A 16524-nucleotide genomic window follows, 5' to 3' on the forward strand; every position below is an offset into this window, starting at 1 on the left:
CATTAATCAACTGGAGCCCACCTCAACCATGCTGCAAAAGCATGAGAGGGAGTTGGAAGGGCTCAGGAAGCGAGTTGGAGAGGTTGAGTGGTTGACCGCAGCGTTGGAAACCAAGGTCAACCAAGGAGACCAAGGTTGAGAAACAGGTTTGGTCCCTGATTGAGCAAGTCGATGACCTGGAAAATATAAATAGGAGGAAAAATATATCCAGGTCATTGGCCTGCCAGAGGGAGGAGAAGGTGGGCAGCCAGCAAGTTTTTTGAAGACTGGTTGCCATAATTTCTTGGCTGGGATGCCAAGGCGTTCCAGGTGGAGGTTGACAGAGCTCACCAGGTTGTGGCGTGCAGATCTGGTCAGCGTCAGCACCCCTGCCCAGTTCTGATACGATTTCAATGCTACAGGGACAGGCAGAGAGTCATGAAAACTTCTAGAAGGTTTGGGATAGATCCACAGGCCCTGACCTATCAAGGAACTAAGATAATGTTTTTTCTAGGACTTTTCTGCAGCAGTGATCCCTAAGAGGAATTCGTTTGATGAGGTTAAGAGAAGGTTAAAGGACCTCGGTATTCAATACTCGATGAGATAACTCATAAGTATGGATTATCGAGCAGGGACGTCTTCCATTTTTTTCAGGTCAGAGATTTTATCCAAAAAGAGACAACACTTCTGACTGAGTGTTAAAGCTCTGCTACGGAAAAGAGGGTGCTTCAGGCTAAGAGCACTCTTTCAGTGAGTACTTTCTATCATTTGTTGGGGGGGGCGTTCCTTAGGTGACATTGAGCAAGTGACAGGAGGTCTGGGAGAGAGAGTTGGGATGGAGATCACTCTTGAAACTTGGGAGGACATTTGTGAGAGCGTGAGGAAGATTTTGTTATGTAACAGGACCAATGTTGTGCAGTTAAAGATTTTTCATAGGGCTAATCTGGCCCCAGATCATCTTGCAAAATTTAAGCAGGGTGCATCTTCAATTTCCCACAAACGTAAAATAAATACAGGTATCTCACTCATTGTTTGTGGTCCTGCCGCAGGTTCCATACACACTGGAGCGCTGTGGCAGGAGTAATAGGGAGGGTCTTGGGGACCAAAGTCGAGGTTTTTCTTCTCTTGGGTTGGCCGAATTTATCTCCCTTTGATCGATATGGGAGAAAGCTTTTTAGCATCCTCACTTTTTGTGCAAGGAAGAACATTCTGTGCTGGGTGTCTGAGGATCCCCCACCCCCACCCCCCCGGGTCTGTCAGGGTGACATAAGTTAATTTTGGAACACATTCCTTTGGACTTTCTTACAAATATGGTGCACCAGAAAATGAACAATTTTTATAAGACATGGCAGCCCTTTTTTGAATTATTTGGAAGCAGATCTGTCCACCATTTTAATTAGGGCTTTTGTCTAGCCATGGTGGTTTGGTCTAATAAGTCTAATGTCCTGAGAGGAAGAATTTCGTGCAAACATGGGTTTAATAATTGATGCTCTCAAAGATTGAAAGCTGAGGTCTTCTTATGTTGAGTGGTGTTATTTATTTACTTATTTATTGATTGATGTGTCATGAGTGTAGTGGTGAGTTCTTTTGTAGAGTAGTATAGTAGTTGGTTTATTGTTTATTGTTGTTATTTTTGTTGTTATGATGTTATATTTTTGTAATTCTATAATTTTTAAAGAAACATTTTTCCAATAAAAATATTTTAAAATAAAAGTAAATAAAAACCCAGGTATATTAGGGCTTCAGAAAAATTCATATCATATGTTGTCAGTAATTGACAAGGAGACAAACGTAGGTGAGGACCTAGAAATGATCATTAGCATGAAAGAGGTAGTGTTGGGCAAGCTAATGGAGGTAAAGATAGACAAGGCTCCTGGCCCTGATGGAATGCATCCAAGGATACCAAAAGATGTGGTGGGAAAAGTGACAAATACGCTTATAGTAATTTTCCAAAATTTGCTGGAGTTCCAGTAGTTTGGAAAACAATAAATATCACATAGCTGTTTAAAAACAGAGGTAGACAAATGACGGGGATTTATAGGTCGGTTGGCTTAAGTGCTATAGTGGAGAAAATATTTGAATCTATCATTAAGGAAGACATAAGAAGACATCATAATAGAAATTGTCCCAACGGGCAGATGCAGCATGGATTCATGGAAGGCAGGTTATGTTTAATTAATCTACTGGAGTTCTATAAAGACATTATGAGCATGGTGGACAATGGGGATGCAGTAGATGTGGTGCATCTGGATTTCCAAAGGCATTCAACAAGGTGCCGCATAATGGACTGCAGCGTAACATAAAGGTACACAGTATTACAGGCAATGTATTAGCATGGATAGAAGATCTGGCAGATGAAGTACAATGTTGATAAATATGGAGTTATCCATTTTGTTGTGCATAACAGTAAAATGGACTATTATTTTGAACAGTAGAAGTTGCAGCATGCTGCTGTGCAGAGGGACCAGAGTGTCCTTGTGCATGGATCACAGAAGGTTGGCTTGCAGGTGCAACAGGTAATTGAGAAGGCAAATGGAATTTTGTTCTTCGTTTTATTATTCATTTCATTTTAAGTGGGATGTGGGCATTGCTGATTGGCCAGCATTTATTGCCCATCCCTAGTTGCCATTGAGAAGGTGATGGTGAGCTGCCTTCTATCACAGTCACCTACTGTAGGTTGACCCCCAATGCCATTAGGGAGGGAATTCCAGGAATTTGACTCAGGAATGGTGAAAAAACAGTGATACATTTTCCAGGTCAGAATGGTGAGTGGCCCGGAGGGGAACTTGAAAATGGTGGTGTCCCCATGTCTGCTGCCCTTGTCCTTCTCGATGCAAGTGTTTGCAGATTTGGAAGGTGCTGTCTGAGGATCTTTGGTGAATTTCTGAAGTGGATTTTGTAGACGGTACACACTGCAGAAATGGGTGTTGGAGAGAGTGGATGCTTGTGGATGCAGTGCCAATAAAGCAGGCTGCTTTATCCTGGATGGTGTCAAGCATCTTGAGTATTGTTGGGGCTACGCTCATCCAGACAAGTGGGGGGGTATTCCATCACACTCCTGACTTGTGCCTTGTAGATGGTTTGGCTTTCAGAAGCCAGCAAGTGAGTTACTTGCTGCATTAATCCTAGGCTCTGACCTGCTGTTGTAGTCAATGTGTTTATGTGGTGAGTCCAGTTAAGATTCTGAGCAATGATTGATAGAGGGATTGAGTTTAAAAGCAGGAAGGCTATGTTGCAGCTGTATAGAGTGCTGGTGAGGCCACATCTAGAGTACTGTGTGCAGTTTTGGTCTCCTTATTTGAGAAAGGGTGTACTAGCTCTGGAGAGGGTGCAGAGGAGATTCACTAGATTGATTCTGGAGTTGGGAGGGTTGCCTTATGAGGAGACACTGAGTAAACTGGGATTATATTCATTGGAATTTAGAAGAAAGAGGAGGGATTTTATTGAAATATATAAAATTATGAAGGGAATAGATGAGATAGAAGCAGTAAGGATGATTCCACTGGCAGGTTAAACTAGAACAAGGGAGCATTGCCTCAAAATTAGGGGCAACAGATTTAGGACTGAATTCAAGAGGATCTTCTTCATCCAAAGGGTTGTGAATCTGTGGAATTCCCTGCTCAGTGAAGTAGTTGAGGCTTCCTCATTGAATGTTTTTAAAGCTAAGATAGATAATGTTTTGAACAGTCAAGGAATTAAGGGTTATAGTCAAAGGGTGGGTAAGGGGAGCTGAGGCCATGAAAAGATCAATCATGATCTTATTGAATGGCGGAGCAAGCTCAAAGGGCCAGATGGCCTACTCCTGCTCCTGGTTTGTATGTTCCAATGTTGCAAATATTATGTGGTTCTTCATTTCTTACTTCATTTTGACCGCACTGACCTATCTAAGTCTAAGGGATTACCTACTAACTACAAGCGTTGGCATGAAGGTTGACTTGATGTCTGGACCAAGGCTGTAATGAAGTCAGGTACTGAATGGTCATGAGCACTAATGAGCAGATTATTCTCTTGCAAGTCGTGCTGAATAACACCTGTCCATCGCTTTGCTGATAATTGAGAGAAGATTGTTGAGGTGGTAATTGGCCAGGTTGAATTTGTCCCACTTTTTGTAAACAGGATTATTTCTTTCCAATGTGGCAATGTGTAATGAGTCAGAATTAATTAATTATGGCAAAGAGTCCTCATGATAGGAACTCACATTCAGTTTAAGGGTGAGAAAAGTGAATCTGAAATTATTGTCCTGAACACAAATAAAGACAATTACAAATGAATAAAGAAAGCTGACCACTGGGAAATAGGAAATTATGTTAAAAGGTTAAATGGTAGAGAAGCAGTGGCAGATACTTAAGGTATTATTGTAACTCTCAATAAACATATATTTCATTGAGAAAGTAAGACTCCATAAGAACAACGCACCATCTGTAGCTGACTAAAGAAGCTAAGGGTCATTTCAAATGTAAAGAAAAGGTGCTGCAAAGATTAGTGGTAGATCAGAAAATTGGGAACATTTTAGGTGCCCCCAAAGGATGATTATTTAAATAATGAAGAAGGAGAAATTTGAGTATGGAAGAAAATCTTTAAGAAATATAAAAATAGGCAGTAAAAGGTTCTACAAGTATATAAAAATGAGAAAAAGTAGCTAAGGTGAGTGTTGGTCACTAGAATGGGACTGGGAATTAATAATGGAAAATAAGGAAATGGCAGAAACTTTGAACAAGTATTTTGTACATGTCTTCACGGTAGACGACACAAAATCCATCTCAAAAAATAGTAAAATCATCACAAGCTAAAATAGAAAAATCATGGTCAATCCAGAGGAAATATTTGATAAAGTATTAGATGAGGTGAGAGTATTTGTCAATGGTTGGCTGACTATATTGTTAAAATGTACAGATAATGGGCATTGGAGTCAAGATTAGAGTGGTGCTGGAAAAGCACAGCAGGTCAGGCAGCATCTGTGGAGCAGGAAAATCAACATTTTGAGCAAAAGCCCTTCATCAGGAACAATAATGGGCATTGTTTCATTCAAGACTAGAGCACAGATAACCTTGTGTGATGCAATGATAGTTCCCTAATCTTTGGGCCTGAATATCTGGGTTCAAATCCCACCTATTCTGGAGATTACCATAGTGGGTTTGCTCAATGTGTTATTTTTTAAATACAGAGAGTCGGGGGCTCTTGTGGCATATTAGTGGTGCCCTCACAACTGGGCCAGAAGATTATTCAAAGTAAAGGGACCCGGGCAACTGGCTTGCTTATCTAAAAGTAAGATTCGCATTTTGGAGTTTTCTGGACATAATTATGCAAGAGGTCCTGGGATCAAATCCTCTTTGAGCCTTAATGTGCTGTTACTTGTAATCCAAACACTTGTTCTGTTTGAGTCCCTTTGAGGGGCTATTGCCTATTTATTTGGTTTAGGTGATCCTGCAGCACAATGGTAATGGCCTTCCCTCTGACATATAAGGTCCATATTGAAGACCCACTAGACAAAGTGGTTAATAATAACATGTTTGAACAGGGTGATTTGAAAATATTCATAAAGTGAGTCAGATTAGTTTGATTGCACTGCTTTAGTTAGTTATTCAAAATCAAGCAAAGGCATAGCTGGCTTATTGGTTTAGTTATAATTCCTGTTTTGGGGTTTTCAGTAGCTCGGTATATTAAAGGTTCGAGGCTCAAGTCCTTCATGCTGTGATTTGTTGTTTGAGCATCTATTAAGGAACTGTCACCATTTAATTTGGTTTAATGAAAACAGATTCACCGAAGAGGAAAAGGAATGAGCAAAACATAACGCCGATTAAATTTTAAGAATGGATAACAATGATGATTCTGCAAAACCTGACATCAGTTTATGGATCAGCCCGATAGGAAGACAATCACTCCTTGTCAAGCATTTTCATTTTCAGTTTGAAGATTGTAAGTTTTAATTTGGTCACAGGAGGTAAGTTCAGAATCTAGTGTAGTAGTGATCTACCAGCATTCTGCATGGGAGAAGAACATTAGCCAGTAAAAATCTCTCTTCAAACAAGTTATATTTGTCAAGTTTAGTAACCTTAAACTATATAAAAGCTAAAAGAGACACCATTCAAAACATTGAATGTATTCAAGAAGTGGCTAGATATAACACTTGGGACAAATCGGATCAAAGGTTATGGGGAGAAAGCAGGATTAGACTATTAAATTGGATGATCAGCCATGATCGTGATGAAAGACAGAGCAGGATCAAAGGGCTGAATGGCCTCCTCCTGCTCCTATCTTCTACGTTTCAAAATTTTTCATCTTGCACTGATCAAGATGAACATATGCTAAATTTTAAAACATAAAAACAAAGTAAACTAAACGTGTGAAAATCGGTTGGCCAGTCGATCTTGATTGTTTAAAGTCTAGCCACAGAGAAAGCAAAGGGTTCATGTCCTTCTGGGTAATTCAAATAAAGTTCAAGGTTTGAAAATATTCATTTAATTCATGGAGAATAGGTCCCTGCATAAGAATATATGTCACATCTAGCAAAGGTAATGAGCCACATTAGCAACTCGACTGATTATCTTAAATTGCTTGTTAGGAATGTTCAGCAAGGGCAACTGTGGTCAACTAAATTATGCCAAATCCAAAACAAAACATCTACTGTTAGATGTGAACCTGTGACTGGGCAGCACTAGCTACATATCAGGTTGGTGATTAATCCCAACTATAAAGGTGTAATCAAATCCACTATATGAGTCTTTCAGAGTGAAGCAAAATATTGCAGATTATGGAAATCTGAAATAAGAACTGAAAATGCTGAAGAAACTCAGCAGATTTCAGTTCCGAAGAAAAACTATTGTAACTGAAACATTAACTCTGTTACTCTCTCTACAGATGCTGCTTGACCTGTCTCCAGTAATTTCTGTTCTTATTTCACTAGTCTTCTAGGTTCATCAAGTGCTTCACACCACACTAAGTAATCTAATCTAATCTAATCTAATATTAGAAGCAAGGCATTCAATAGGTTTATTGTACATAAATCCTGCGATAACCTTACAAAAACAGTTTCAAGAAAGACAAAAGAGAGTCAGATAGATAACACTGAGGACTAACTAAGATTTGGAAGGAAGTACTATATTGGTTTGTGGAAATGTCACCTTTACATCTTATAGATGAAGCAATTCCATTTTCAGACAGACCAAAGTTTTAACTTATAACATCATAGAATCATAGAATCATAGAATCATAGAAAGGTTACAGCACAGAAGGAGGATATTATCTTTACAACCATATAAAAGTGGATTTTAATGAATATATACAAGGTAAGTGAAGAGTGATTAATAGCAAATTTATTCACGCAACTTCTTATACAGTACTGTACTGTGTTGATGTCTGGAATTCAATTGCTCATAATTATTCAATAAGCTTACTGCTTCTGACTCAACTTTTAACCATGAGCAAAGGGACTTCGAAAATTAACTGAAGCATCATGAATGCAGTTTCTTCTTATGATATCTGTTGCTGGCAGTTTAACTTCTCATGCAAAGACAGCACTCAACAATGTCAGCAGAGGGGTTGCATTCAGTTTCTGCAGGGGAAATAAACCCCAGCCCTTTCAGCTCAGAATGCTGCCCATTGAGTCACAGAGGAAACTTTTTTAAGGTAACCTTTGTTATAAATCTGGACTTATAAGTTAATGTGTAATCCTGTAATAGCACTCAACCACAACTTATACTTATATAGCACATTTATGTAAGGAAACATCACAAGATGCTTCACAAGAGCATTATAAAACAGTGAGACATTGAATCATATAAGGAGATATTATGGCAGATGATCAAAAGAGGTGGCCAAAGAGGGGAGTTTTAAGGTGAATTTGAAAGTGAGGTGGAGAGGTATAGAGAAGGAATTCCAGAGCTTTGGGACCAGGCAATTGAAAACACAGCCACTGATAGTTAAACAATTAAAATAAAGGACGCGTAAGAGACAAGAATTAGAGGAACACAGAATCAAAATATACAGATTAGAAAGGGATGAGGCAAAGAAGGGATTTCAAAACAAAGATAAGAATTTTGAAATCAAGATATTTGTCTGGGAACCAACGTAGGTCAGCAAGCAGGAGGTGTTACTGCAGTGGGATTTGCTATGAATTAGGACACGATCAGGCACCAAGGGGTACACCGGAATCATTCAGTCTAGAGGTAAAAAGTTATGAATATGAGTTTCAACAGCAGATAAACTAAGACAGAAGTGAAGTCAGGTGATGGGAGATAGGTTGAAAGAAGGTAGTGATGCACATGGTTCTAAGCAAATCTCAGGATCAAAGATAACACCAAGGTTACAAACAGACTTTCCACAGAGAGGGATAGAGTTGGGAGCTAGGGAACGGAATTTGGAGCTGGGACTGAAAGCAGTGGCTTCTTCCTTCACAACTTTGAATTGGAGGAAATTTCTGCTCATCCACTACTTAATGTTGGGTAAACAGCCTGATAATTTAGTAACAGCAAAAGAGTTAGAGGTGGTGGTGGAGAGGTAGAATTCGGTGCTATCTGTGAAAACTAAAGCTGTGTCTTTGGATGATGTTTAGATGAGAAGAAGCAGGGGACCAAGGTTAGATCCTGGAATATATCAAAGGTAATAGTGTGGGAGCAAAAAGGGAAGCAATTGTAAATTATTCTCTGGCTATGATTAGTTTATGGATAATGAATCCCTGCATGAGAAAGAGAAGAAAGGACCCAGTTGAGAGCAGTCCCCACCAGCAGGATGACATTGGAGATGCAATAAAGGAGGTTGGTGTGATTGACTGTATGAGCCGTTTTGGTAAAGTGGCACGGATGGAGACTTGATTGAAGGAGTTTAAACATAGAATTCTGGCAAATGAAAGTTGGAGGTGATAATGTTCTAATAGACTGGCTTTAAAGGGATATTGGAAATGGTACTGGTAGTTTGCAATGGCACAGAAGTCAAAGAGATTTTTTAGGGGGACTGATGATGGCAAATATAAAGCAAAAGGAGTGAGCCCATTTATCATAGTAGTGAACATGGGGCCAAGAGGAGAGGTTGGATAATCAGGGGTTTAGTGTGACTGTCATCAAAGCTACAAGAGATAGATTTCATGAATAAGATTAATTCAACAAGGCCATGAAGCAAGGAGAGACACAAGATAAAGGGGAAGCAATGAAAGAAGTTTGGCCAGTCTGATGAGTGAAGGGAAAAACATGAAGGAGGCAGCTGATCAGATTCTGGATTAGTGGTGCTGGAAAAGCACAGCAGTTCGGGCAGCATCCGTGGAGCAGGAAAATCTACGTTTTGGGCAAAAGCCCTTCATTGTCTCAACCTTAGTGATGAAAGTGTCTCCCCGCATTTGTTGTTAGTGGTGCGGGTGAACGGGATGGGGAGGGGTTTTATGAAGTTGGTTTTAAGTCAAGCCACTGGGTCTTTATTTGCATTCCAGAATGTCAGTGGCAGGGATGCTTTTAGAAATAGTAATTCAGTTTAAAATCAATGACAACTGAGGTTTACCTAAGGAAATCCAATGTGGATTGTTAAGAGAAAATCATGTTTAAAAAACTTGCTTGAGTTTTTTTTTGAGCAGGTCACATAGAGGGTTGATGGAATGTGGTTTACATGGACTTCTAAAAGGCATTTGATTAAATATTATACTGCAAACTTGTCGTAAAGTTAGAGCTCATGACATCAGCAACGTGGATACAAAATTGGCTGAATGACAGGAAGCAGTAATGGCAAGAGATTGTTCTTCAGTATTGGAAGACATTTTATAGTGGAGTTTCCCAGACATTAATATTAGGTACCCTTCTCTCCCTGATATATAATTATCAAGATCTTGGTGCACACTTTTAAAAACTTGTGATTAACAAGCATTTTGGAAATATTGTGTGACCCTGAAGATGAGGGCGTAGAGCATCAAAAGGACAATGGTTTTGGAATGAACAGACAAGCAGCAGATGAAATATAATGGAAGTGTAAAGTGATTTATTTTGATAGGAAGAACACAGAGAGATAATTTTAAATAAAGAGTAAAATTCTAAATAGCAGAGAGACCTGGGGGTAAATGTGCAAAATCATCAAAGGTTGCAGGTGAGAGTGTGGTTAATAAAACATACTGAGCTTTATTAGTAAGAGCACAGAGCACAAGAGCAAAGATGTTATGTTATAATTGTATAAAATATTCATTCAGCTTAGCTGGAGTATTGCGGCCGCGTTTGGGACCACATGTTAAGAAGGCTGTGAGGGCATTAGACATAGTGCAGAATATATTTGGAAGAATAGGTCCAGGATTGAGGAACTTCAGTTTCATAGAAAGATTGGAGGAATTGAGACTGTTGCCATTGGAGAAGAGAAAGCTGAGAGGCTAATATTGCTGAAGGGTATCATGTAAATGAGAACTAGGAGGATAAAGATAGTTCTCCGAGGGATACCAGAGTTCATAGCACGGAGGAGCTATTGCAAGTGATTCTCTGACTACTTCGAGACAAGCAGTGATTGTCAAACTAGAATGTTAAAACCATCAGAAGTAGTCACTTGGCAGAACAGAACTTGAATATTGCTGGAAAGAGACATACTACTAAAGCTTCCCATCTTGCATTCATTAGGACAAACATCAAGAGTGCCAAAAATCTCTAATCTAAGCCTTACTTATATTGACTATTGGAGCATTGATAACTTTTTGAAATGGAGAAATGCAAAGATTCAGAATCTTTTGAATTAAGAAATATTTCTATATCTTAGTCCCAAATGATCGACCCCTTACTGTGAAACTATGCTCCCTTGTTCTAGATTCTCTGGCAAGAAAAAAAAACTGTTTTAGTGTCTATCCTGTCAAACCCTTCCGAACCTTGTAAGTTTCTATGAGATTTTCTCTCATTTATGTAAGCTTCAGAGAATATATTCCCAATTTACTCAGTCCCTCATCATAAGGCAGCCTTCTCAGCCCAGGGACCAGTCAAGTGAAATTTTATTCTACAACCTCTAGTGCAAGTGTATCCTTCCTTAACTATGGAGACTAAAACTACAGGTGTGGTCTCTCCAGGCTTTGTAAATCTGTACTAAAACTTTGTTACTTTTGTAGTTGAATCCCCTCACAATAAATGGCACCACGCCATTTGCCTTCCTAATTGCTTGCTGTTCTTGCATGCTAACTTTGTACATTTCCTGCTCAAGTATACCCAAATTTCCCTCCAAACAACATTTAAGAATTTTAAGAAACTTTGAACAATAATGCACTGAAAGACTATAAGGAAACAGAAATCAAAAATACTTCCAAAATATCTAGAGTGACAATGAGCCACACGATTCAGAGCTATCCCAAGTGCAGCCTCATTTTGTGCAGACTTAGCCCTTATTTCTTATGCTATCACACTCTGATTTGAACCAAGAGTATATTATAACTATGTGGTGGGCCGAATGTCCTTGGTGACTCAGGGCTAGAATGGGGTAAAAATTAACAATAGCTCCTGTAGATGTTTCCATTGAATGGATTGCACTGAAAAGTACATACGTATATTTACAAATTTTTTTTGCAAAATCAAACTGTTGAGAGATGTAATGACATGCCTCTGGATTAGGTGGGACTTGAGCATAGGCTCCTAGCTCAGAGGTAGAGACACTGGCACTGTATCACAAGAGTCCTACAATGTGAGTGTATTTATAAGCTAGGGGCAAAATTCTATTTGCTTATGATGTACCGGGATGATTGAATAGTTAACACTTAATAGAATCAAGAGGTCATTTTGGTTGAAAATGCAGAGGATAGCCAGTGTCCCTGGAACTAATTCAGCGAGATTCAAGACCTGAAACATAATGAAAACAAAAGAGATAAACTCCATAACTCATTGAGGAAGGAGTGTGACATTACGCTACTGCTGTATCTCCAATTTCTATTCCCTTCAGGTGCTCCTGTATTTATTTTAACTTTTAAACCAGCTCAAATTTAATCTAGAAACATTATTTGGTAGAATGTTGGAATGTCCTGTAAGATTAGATTTTGTAATATATGTTATGAAGAAATGTTGAAGAAATAAATCAGTAATAAATGCCCAATGAATAATTATCAGTTCAATAACTGTCTGCTGTATTCTGCAGGCATCATTCATTCAAGAAATGTTATTACATTCACCAAGAAACTGGGAACTAGAAACTAGTGCTGTCTACTCTGTTGGATACTGTGTTCATGATTTAAGTTATATCATGGCAGGAGTTCAAATATTTGTTTCTGTCAAAGTTAAGCATCAACTAAATATAATTTATTATAGTTTGCTGTGTTTGAAAGAAGCCTACATTGAGTATTTGATAGCTTAAATGTACAATGTAGGCTTCTTGTATAGAGGTTTGATGAATGGTAATTTTTAAAAAGATGTATTTACAATGCTATTTTTATTACATCCAGTCTTATAAATCAAGTCTGTTCACAATCACAGTAACAGTAATGCTGCATTGAGATTTTATGGAGCTTTCAAATACTCACATATTTCAACTAGAAATAAATAAATTTCCAGCTACTGTATTAATTTAACTGTAAACAGATCTTGATGTTATTTTAAGGAAATGTTAAGCTGTAATTTGCGTTAATATTATCCACCTATAATGAATGCAAGTATTTGAAAAAATAGCATAAGTACCATGGAAATATAAATAATGTCTGGCTGGATTCATGAATTAAAACATTTATCTGCCCAATACTCCTGTTCTGTTTAAAGGGAACTCATATATTTCCTGTGGGCTGGAACTTCCTGTTTCGAGTCCTTCCTCCATAGTTTTCTAGGCCATCATTCTTGACTATTTGAATACATCTTTACTCCAGACTAATTAAACATTGACCCAAAAAAGCACCAAAAATGTCAGCTTTTACCTTTGGCTCATTTCTAAGAATGTCCACAATATTTTTATTTTCAAAACAAATACTGCAGAAGCCTGTCTGGAGCAACACTAATAAAATTTCTATAATCCTGCATAAAAGCTAGCTTTTCATGGCTGTGTCCCCAGCTAAGAAAGTGCCTGCAACAGGAAATTGTTGTTCATTATTATATCACCAGAACTGACAACATAGCCAATATTGCTTTCTTTTCAAAAGAAAAAGATTCAAAAGAAAAAAGATTAATGTCGGATTCTTGGGTCTGGTACAGCACTGCAGGCGTGCACAAAGTATGGCTCTGGGATCACACAGGATCTTGATCAGCTGGTGATGGCATTCATCTTTGTGTTTCCACTTAGAGTGTACTTTCTTCATGTTAAAGTATATTTTTATAATTGTGATTGAAGCTTAGACAAAGACACACATAAAGATTGCAAAAAGATTCCACATCCCTTCTTCTACTCACAGTTTACTCCCTGATCTCCCTTCATCCTCTCTAGAAGTGCTAAATCTTGTAGGAGTGCCTTTCTATGGTTATGAATAGTACCTCATCTGTGTGAATCTGATACAAGGCCTGTGCTCACCTGAGATACATTCTTACCCACTTTCCAGTAGGGTCAGCTAGAAAACTGTAACCCTTAATAAAGAATGAAAGGAAAGAACCAGAAACCTGGAATTTTGTTCAATTTATTAAGCTTAGGGATCGGGTTCCCTTTGCTTAAAGACTGTAATCAAGCCCATTAAAAGGCCAAATCTGGACAAGACGTTTCAATGGACAGGTATTATATATGCACAATACTTTAATATTCAACATTAAAAAATACTGTCGTTTCTAAATTCTTGGATTGAAAGCATCACATAACATGATCAAGGTTCAGTGAAATTCTGTACATGTGAAAATTGGAATTTAGCCTTAACAATCAGCTTTAACAAATGAAAACCAGCATCAAGAAAGGGTGTCAGATTGTTGTAAAACTCCAAAGAGTGCACTGATGTTCTTGGAAAAGAAAAGCTGCTAGTTTTACTGCTCCAACTGATATGGTATTTCAGTCTCACACCAGCTTGATTGATCATTAATGGCCATCAGCGGGGACCCAGCATTTTCATCAAAATGCTACAAAGAAAAGGACTGTGTAGTGGGGTGGCATGGTGGCTCAGTGGTTAGCACTGCTGCCTCACAGCACCAGGTTCAATCCCAGCCTTGGGTGACTGTTGGTGTGGAGTTTGCACATTCACCCTGTGTCTGTGTGGGTTTCCTCCCACAGTTCAAAGGATGTGCAGGTCAGCTGAATTGGCCATACTCAATTGCCCATAATGTTAGGTGCCTTAGTCAGAGGGAAATGGGTCTGGGTGGGTTACTCTTTGGAAGGTCGGCGTGGACTAGTTGGGCCGATGGGCCTGTTTCCACACTGTAGGGAATCTAATCAGTCAAGAACACCATCCCACCTTGTCATGAAACACCTGTGCATGGATAGTAAATGATGGGCATTCATATTCAATTCCAGGAATAAATTTGTTAAAAAAAACATTTATGGTACAGAAGCCTTACCAGTACGATACACAAAGTTCCCATCTGTCTCAGATGACGATGGTGATGCTAATTCTTCTTCGTATTCATTGGAGCTGAAGGACCCAGAATGGTGTCTTTTCCTGTCAGTAGCTTTCATAGCTGCATTTGATGCCATGACATGCCTTAAGGAGTCATTCAGGTAGCGATGTAACAAGCTACTTTTGTATTTTGGTGGGGACACATAATCCTCATTGATTATGGTGCCTGGTCTTCCAACTGCCTTCAGAATAGGACTTTCCTTTTTAGCAACAGCTTGAACTGGTTTGTTGAATTCTCCATCTGTAAGGTTTCTTGGTGGATGTTCCACATCTAAGATTTATAAAGTGTAAAATAAAATTAAAGATCATGTGATTGGATACATGAGAAAACTAAAATATTTTTCATGTGTGGGAGTTTTGGCTTCATGAGCAGAGATACAAAGCAAGGAAGTTATGTTAAGTCTTTACAAATCCTTGGTTAGCACCCCCAGCTAAAATATTGCAGTTAATTCTAGACATGACAGTTTAGGAAGAATATCAAGGCCTTTGAGTGGATGCAAAATAGATTTACTAGAATGGTACAAGGGATGTGGAATTTCAGTTAAATCAATAGATTAGAAAAACTAAGCCATTCTCCTGCGAATGAAGTAGCTAAGATATGATTTGATACAAGTGTTCAAAATTATAATCTTTAACAGAGAAAATCATGAGAAATTATTTCAATGGCAGACAAAATATTAACCAGAGAACACAGGCAAAAGAAGCAGGCATGAAATGAGGAGTTTTTTTTGAAAGGGCAAGTTATTATGATTGAAAGCAGATTCAGTGATACCCTTTAAAAGGGAATTTTGTAAATACTCTTTATTGCTGAGTACTGAGTACAGCTCATTCCATATATGCACACTATCTGCAGGAAATCATTACCCCTCTGGTCCTTTTCAAATCTTTCCCCCCTCATCTTAAAACTGTGCCCTTTAATTTTGGACTCCTTCCCCCAAGGAGAAAGACCGTGGCTATTCATCCTCATTCTCATTATGTTATAAATCCCTGTAAGGTCACCACCAGGGAAAGAAGTCCAAGCCTACTCAGAGCATTTAAAGAAGTGGCTCTAGAAATACTGGAGGCATTGGTGGTCATCTTCCAGGATTCTGTAGACTCTGGAAGAGTCCCTGCAGATTGGAGGGTAGCTAATGTTACTCCAATATTCAAAAAGGAAGGTTAAGAGAAACCAGGGAATTATATACTGGTAAGTCTAAAAATGATAGTGGGGAAAATGCCTGAATCCATTATCAAGGACTTCATAGTGGAGCATTTAGAAAGCAATGGCAGGAACAGAGTCAGCATAAATTTATGAAGGGGAAATCATAGGTAACACACCTGTTGGAATTCTATGAAGATGTGATGAGTAGAGATGACAAGGGGGAGCCGGTCAATGTGGTATATTTGAACTTTCAGAAAGTGTTTGACGAACTCCTACATATGAGATTATTGTACAAGGTTAAAGTGCACAGGATTTGGGCAAATGTGTTGAGATGGATAGAAAACTGGTTGACAGAGAGGAAACAAAGAGTTAATGGGTCTTTTTCAAATTGGCAGGTAGTAACTAATGGGGTGCCACAGAGATGTTTGCTAGGATACCAGCTATTCACAATATATATTAATAATTCAGATGGGTGAACAACATGTAACATCTCAATGTTTGCGGATGACACCAACTTAGGTGGGACGATGAACTGTGACAAGGATACAAAGATGCTTCATGATCTGGACAGGTTGGGTAAGTCGGCAAATCAATGGCAGATGCAGTATAATTTGGAAAAATGTAAGATTATTCACTTTGGAAAAAGAACAAGAAGGCAGATTACTACCTGAATGGCTGTAAATTGGGAGAGAGGAGTGCGCAGCAGGACCTGTGTATCCTTGTGCACTAGTTGCTGAAGGTAAACATGCAGGTGCAGCAGGCAGTAAAGAAAGTAAATGGCATGTTGGCCCTCATTGCGAGAGGTTTCCAGTACAGGAGCAGGGATGTGTGGTTCCAGTTATAAAAGGCCTCGGTGAGGCCACACCTAGAATATTGTGTACAGTTTTGGTCTCCTTTTCTGAGGAAGGATGCTCTCGCTCTCGAGGGAGTGCAGTGAAGGTTTATCAGTCTGATTCCAGGG

The 16524-nt window shown here is 38.9% G+C and overlaps 1 protein-coding gene across 5 annotated transcripts in view; it reads right to left on the reverse strand.

Moving 5' to 3' along the window:
* mkxa (mohawk homeobox a) overlaps positions 1–16524 on the reverse strand; it is a 56288-nt gene that overhangs the window by 23679 nt on the left and 16085 nt on the right. For all 5 annotated transcript variants that reach the window (XM_072576024.1, XM_072576021.1, XM_072576022.1 and 2 more), the window contains exon 5: positions 14364–14693. In XM_072576024.1, the coding sequence (XP_072432125.1) occupies positions 14364–14693 (330 nt within the window). The remainder of the gene's footprint in view (positions 1–14363; positions 14694–16524) is intronic.

The sequence above is a fragment of the Chiloscyllium punctatum genome, chromosome 8 (genome assembly GCF_047496795.1).
Source record: "Chiloscyllium punctatum isolate Juve2018m chromosome 8, sChiPun1.3, whole genome shotgun sequence".
Taxonomy (NCBI): domain Eukaryota; kingdom Metazoa; phylum Chordata; class Chondrichthyes; order Orectolobiformes; family Hemiscylliidae; genus Chiloscyllium; species Chiloscyllium punctatum.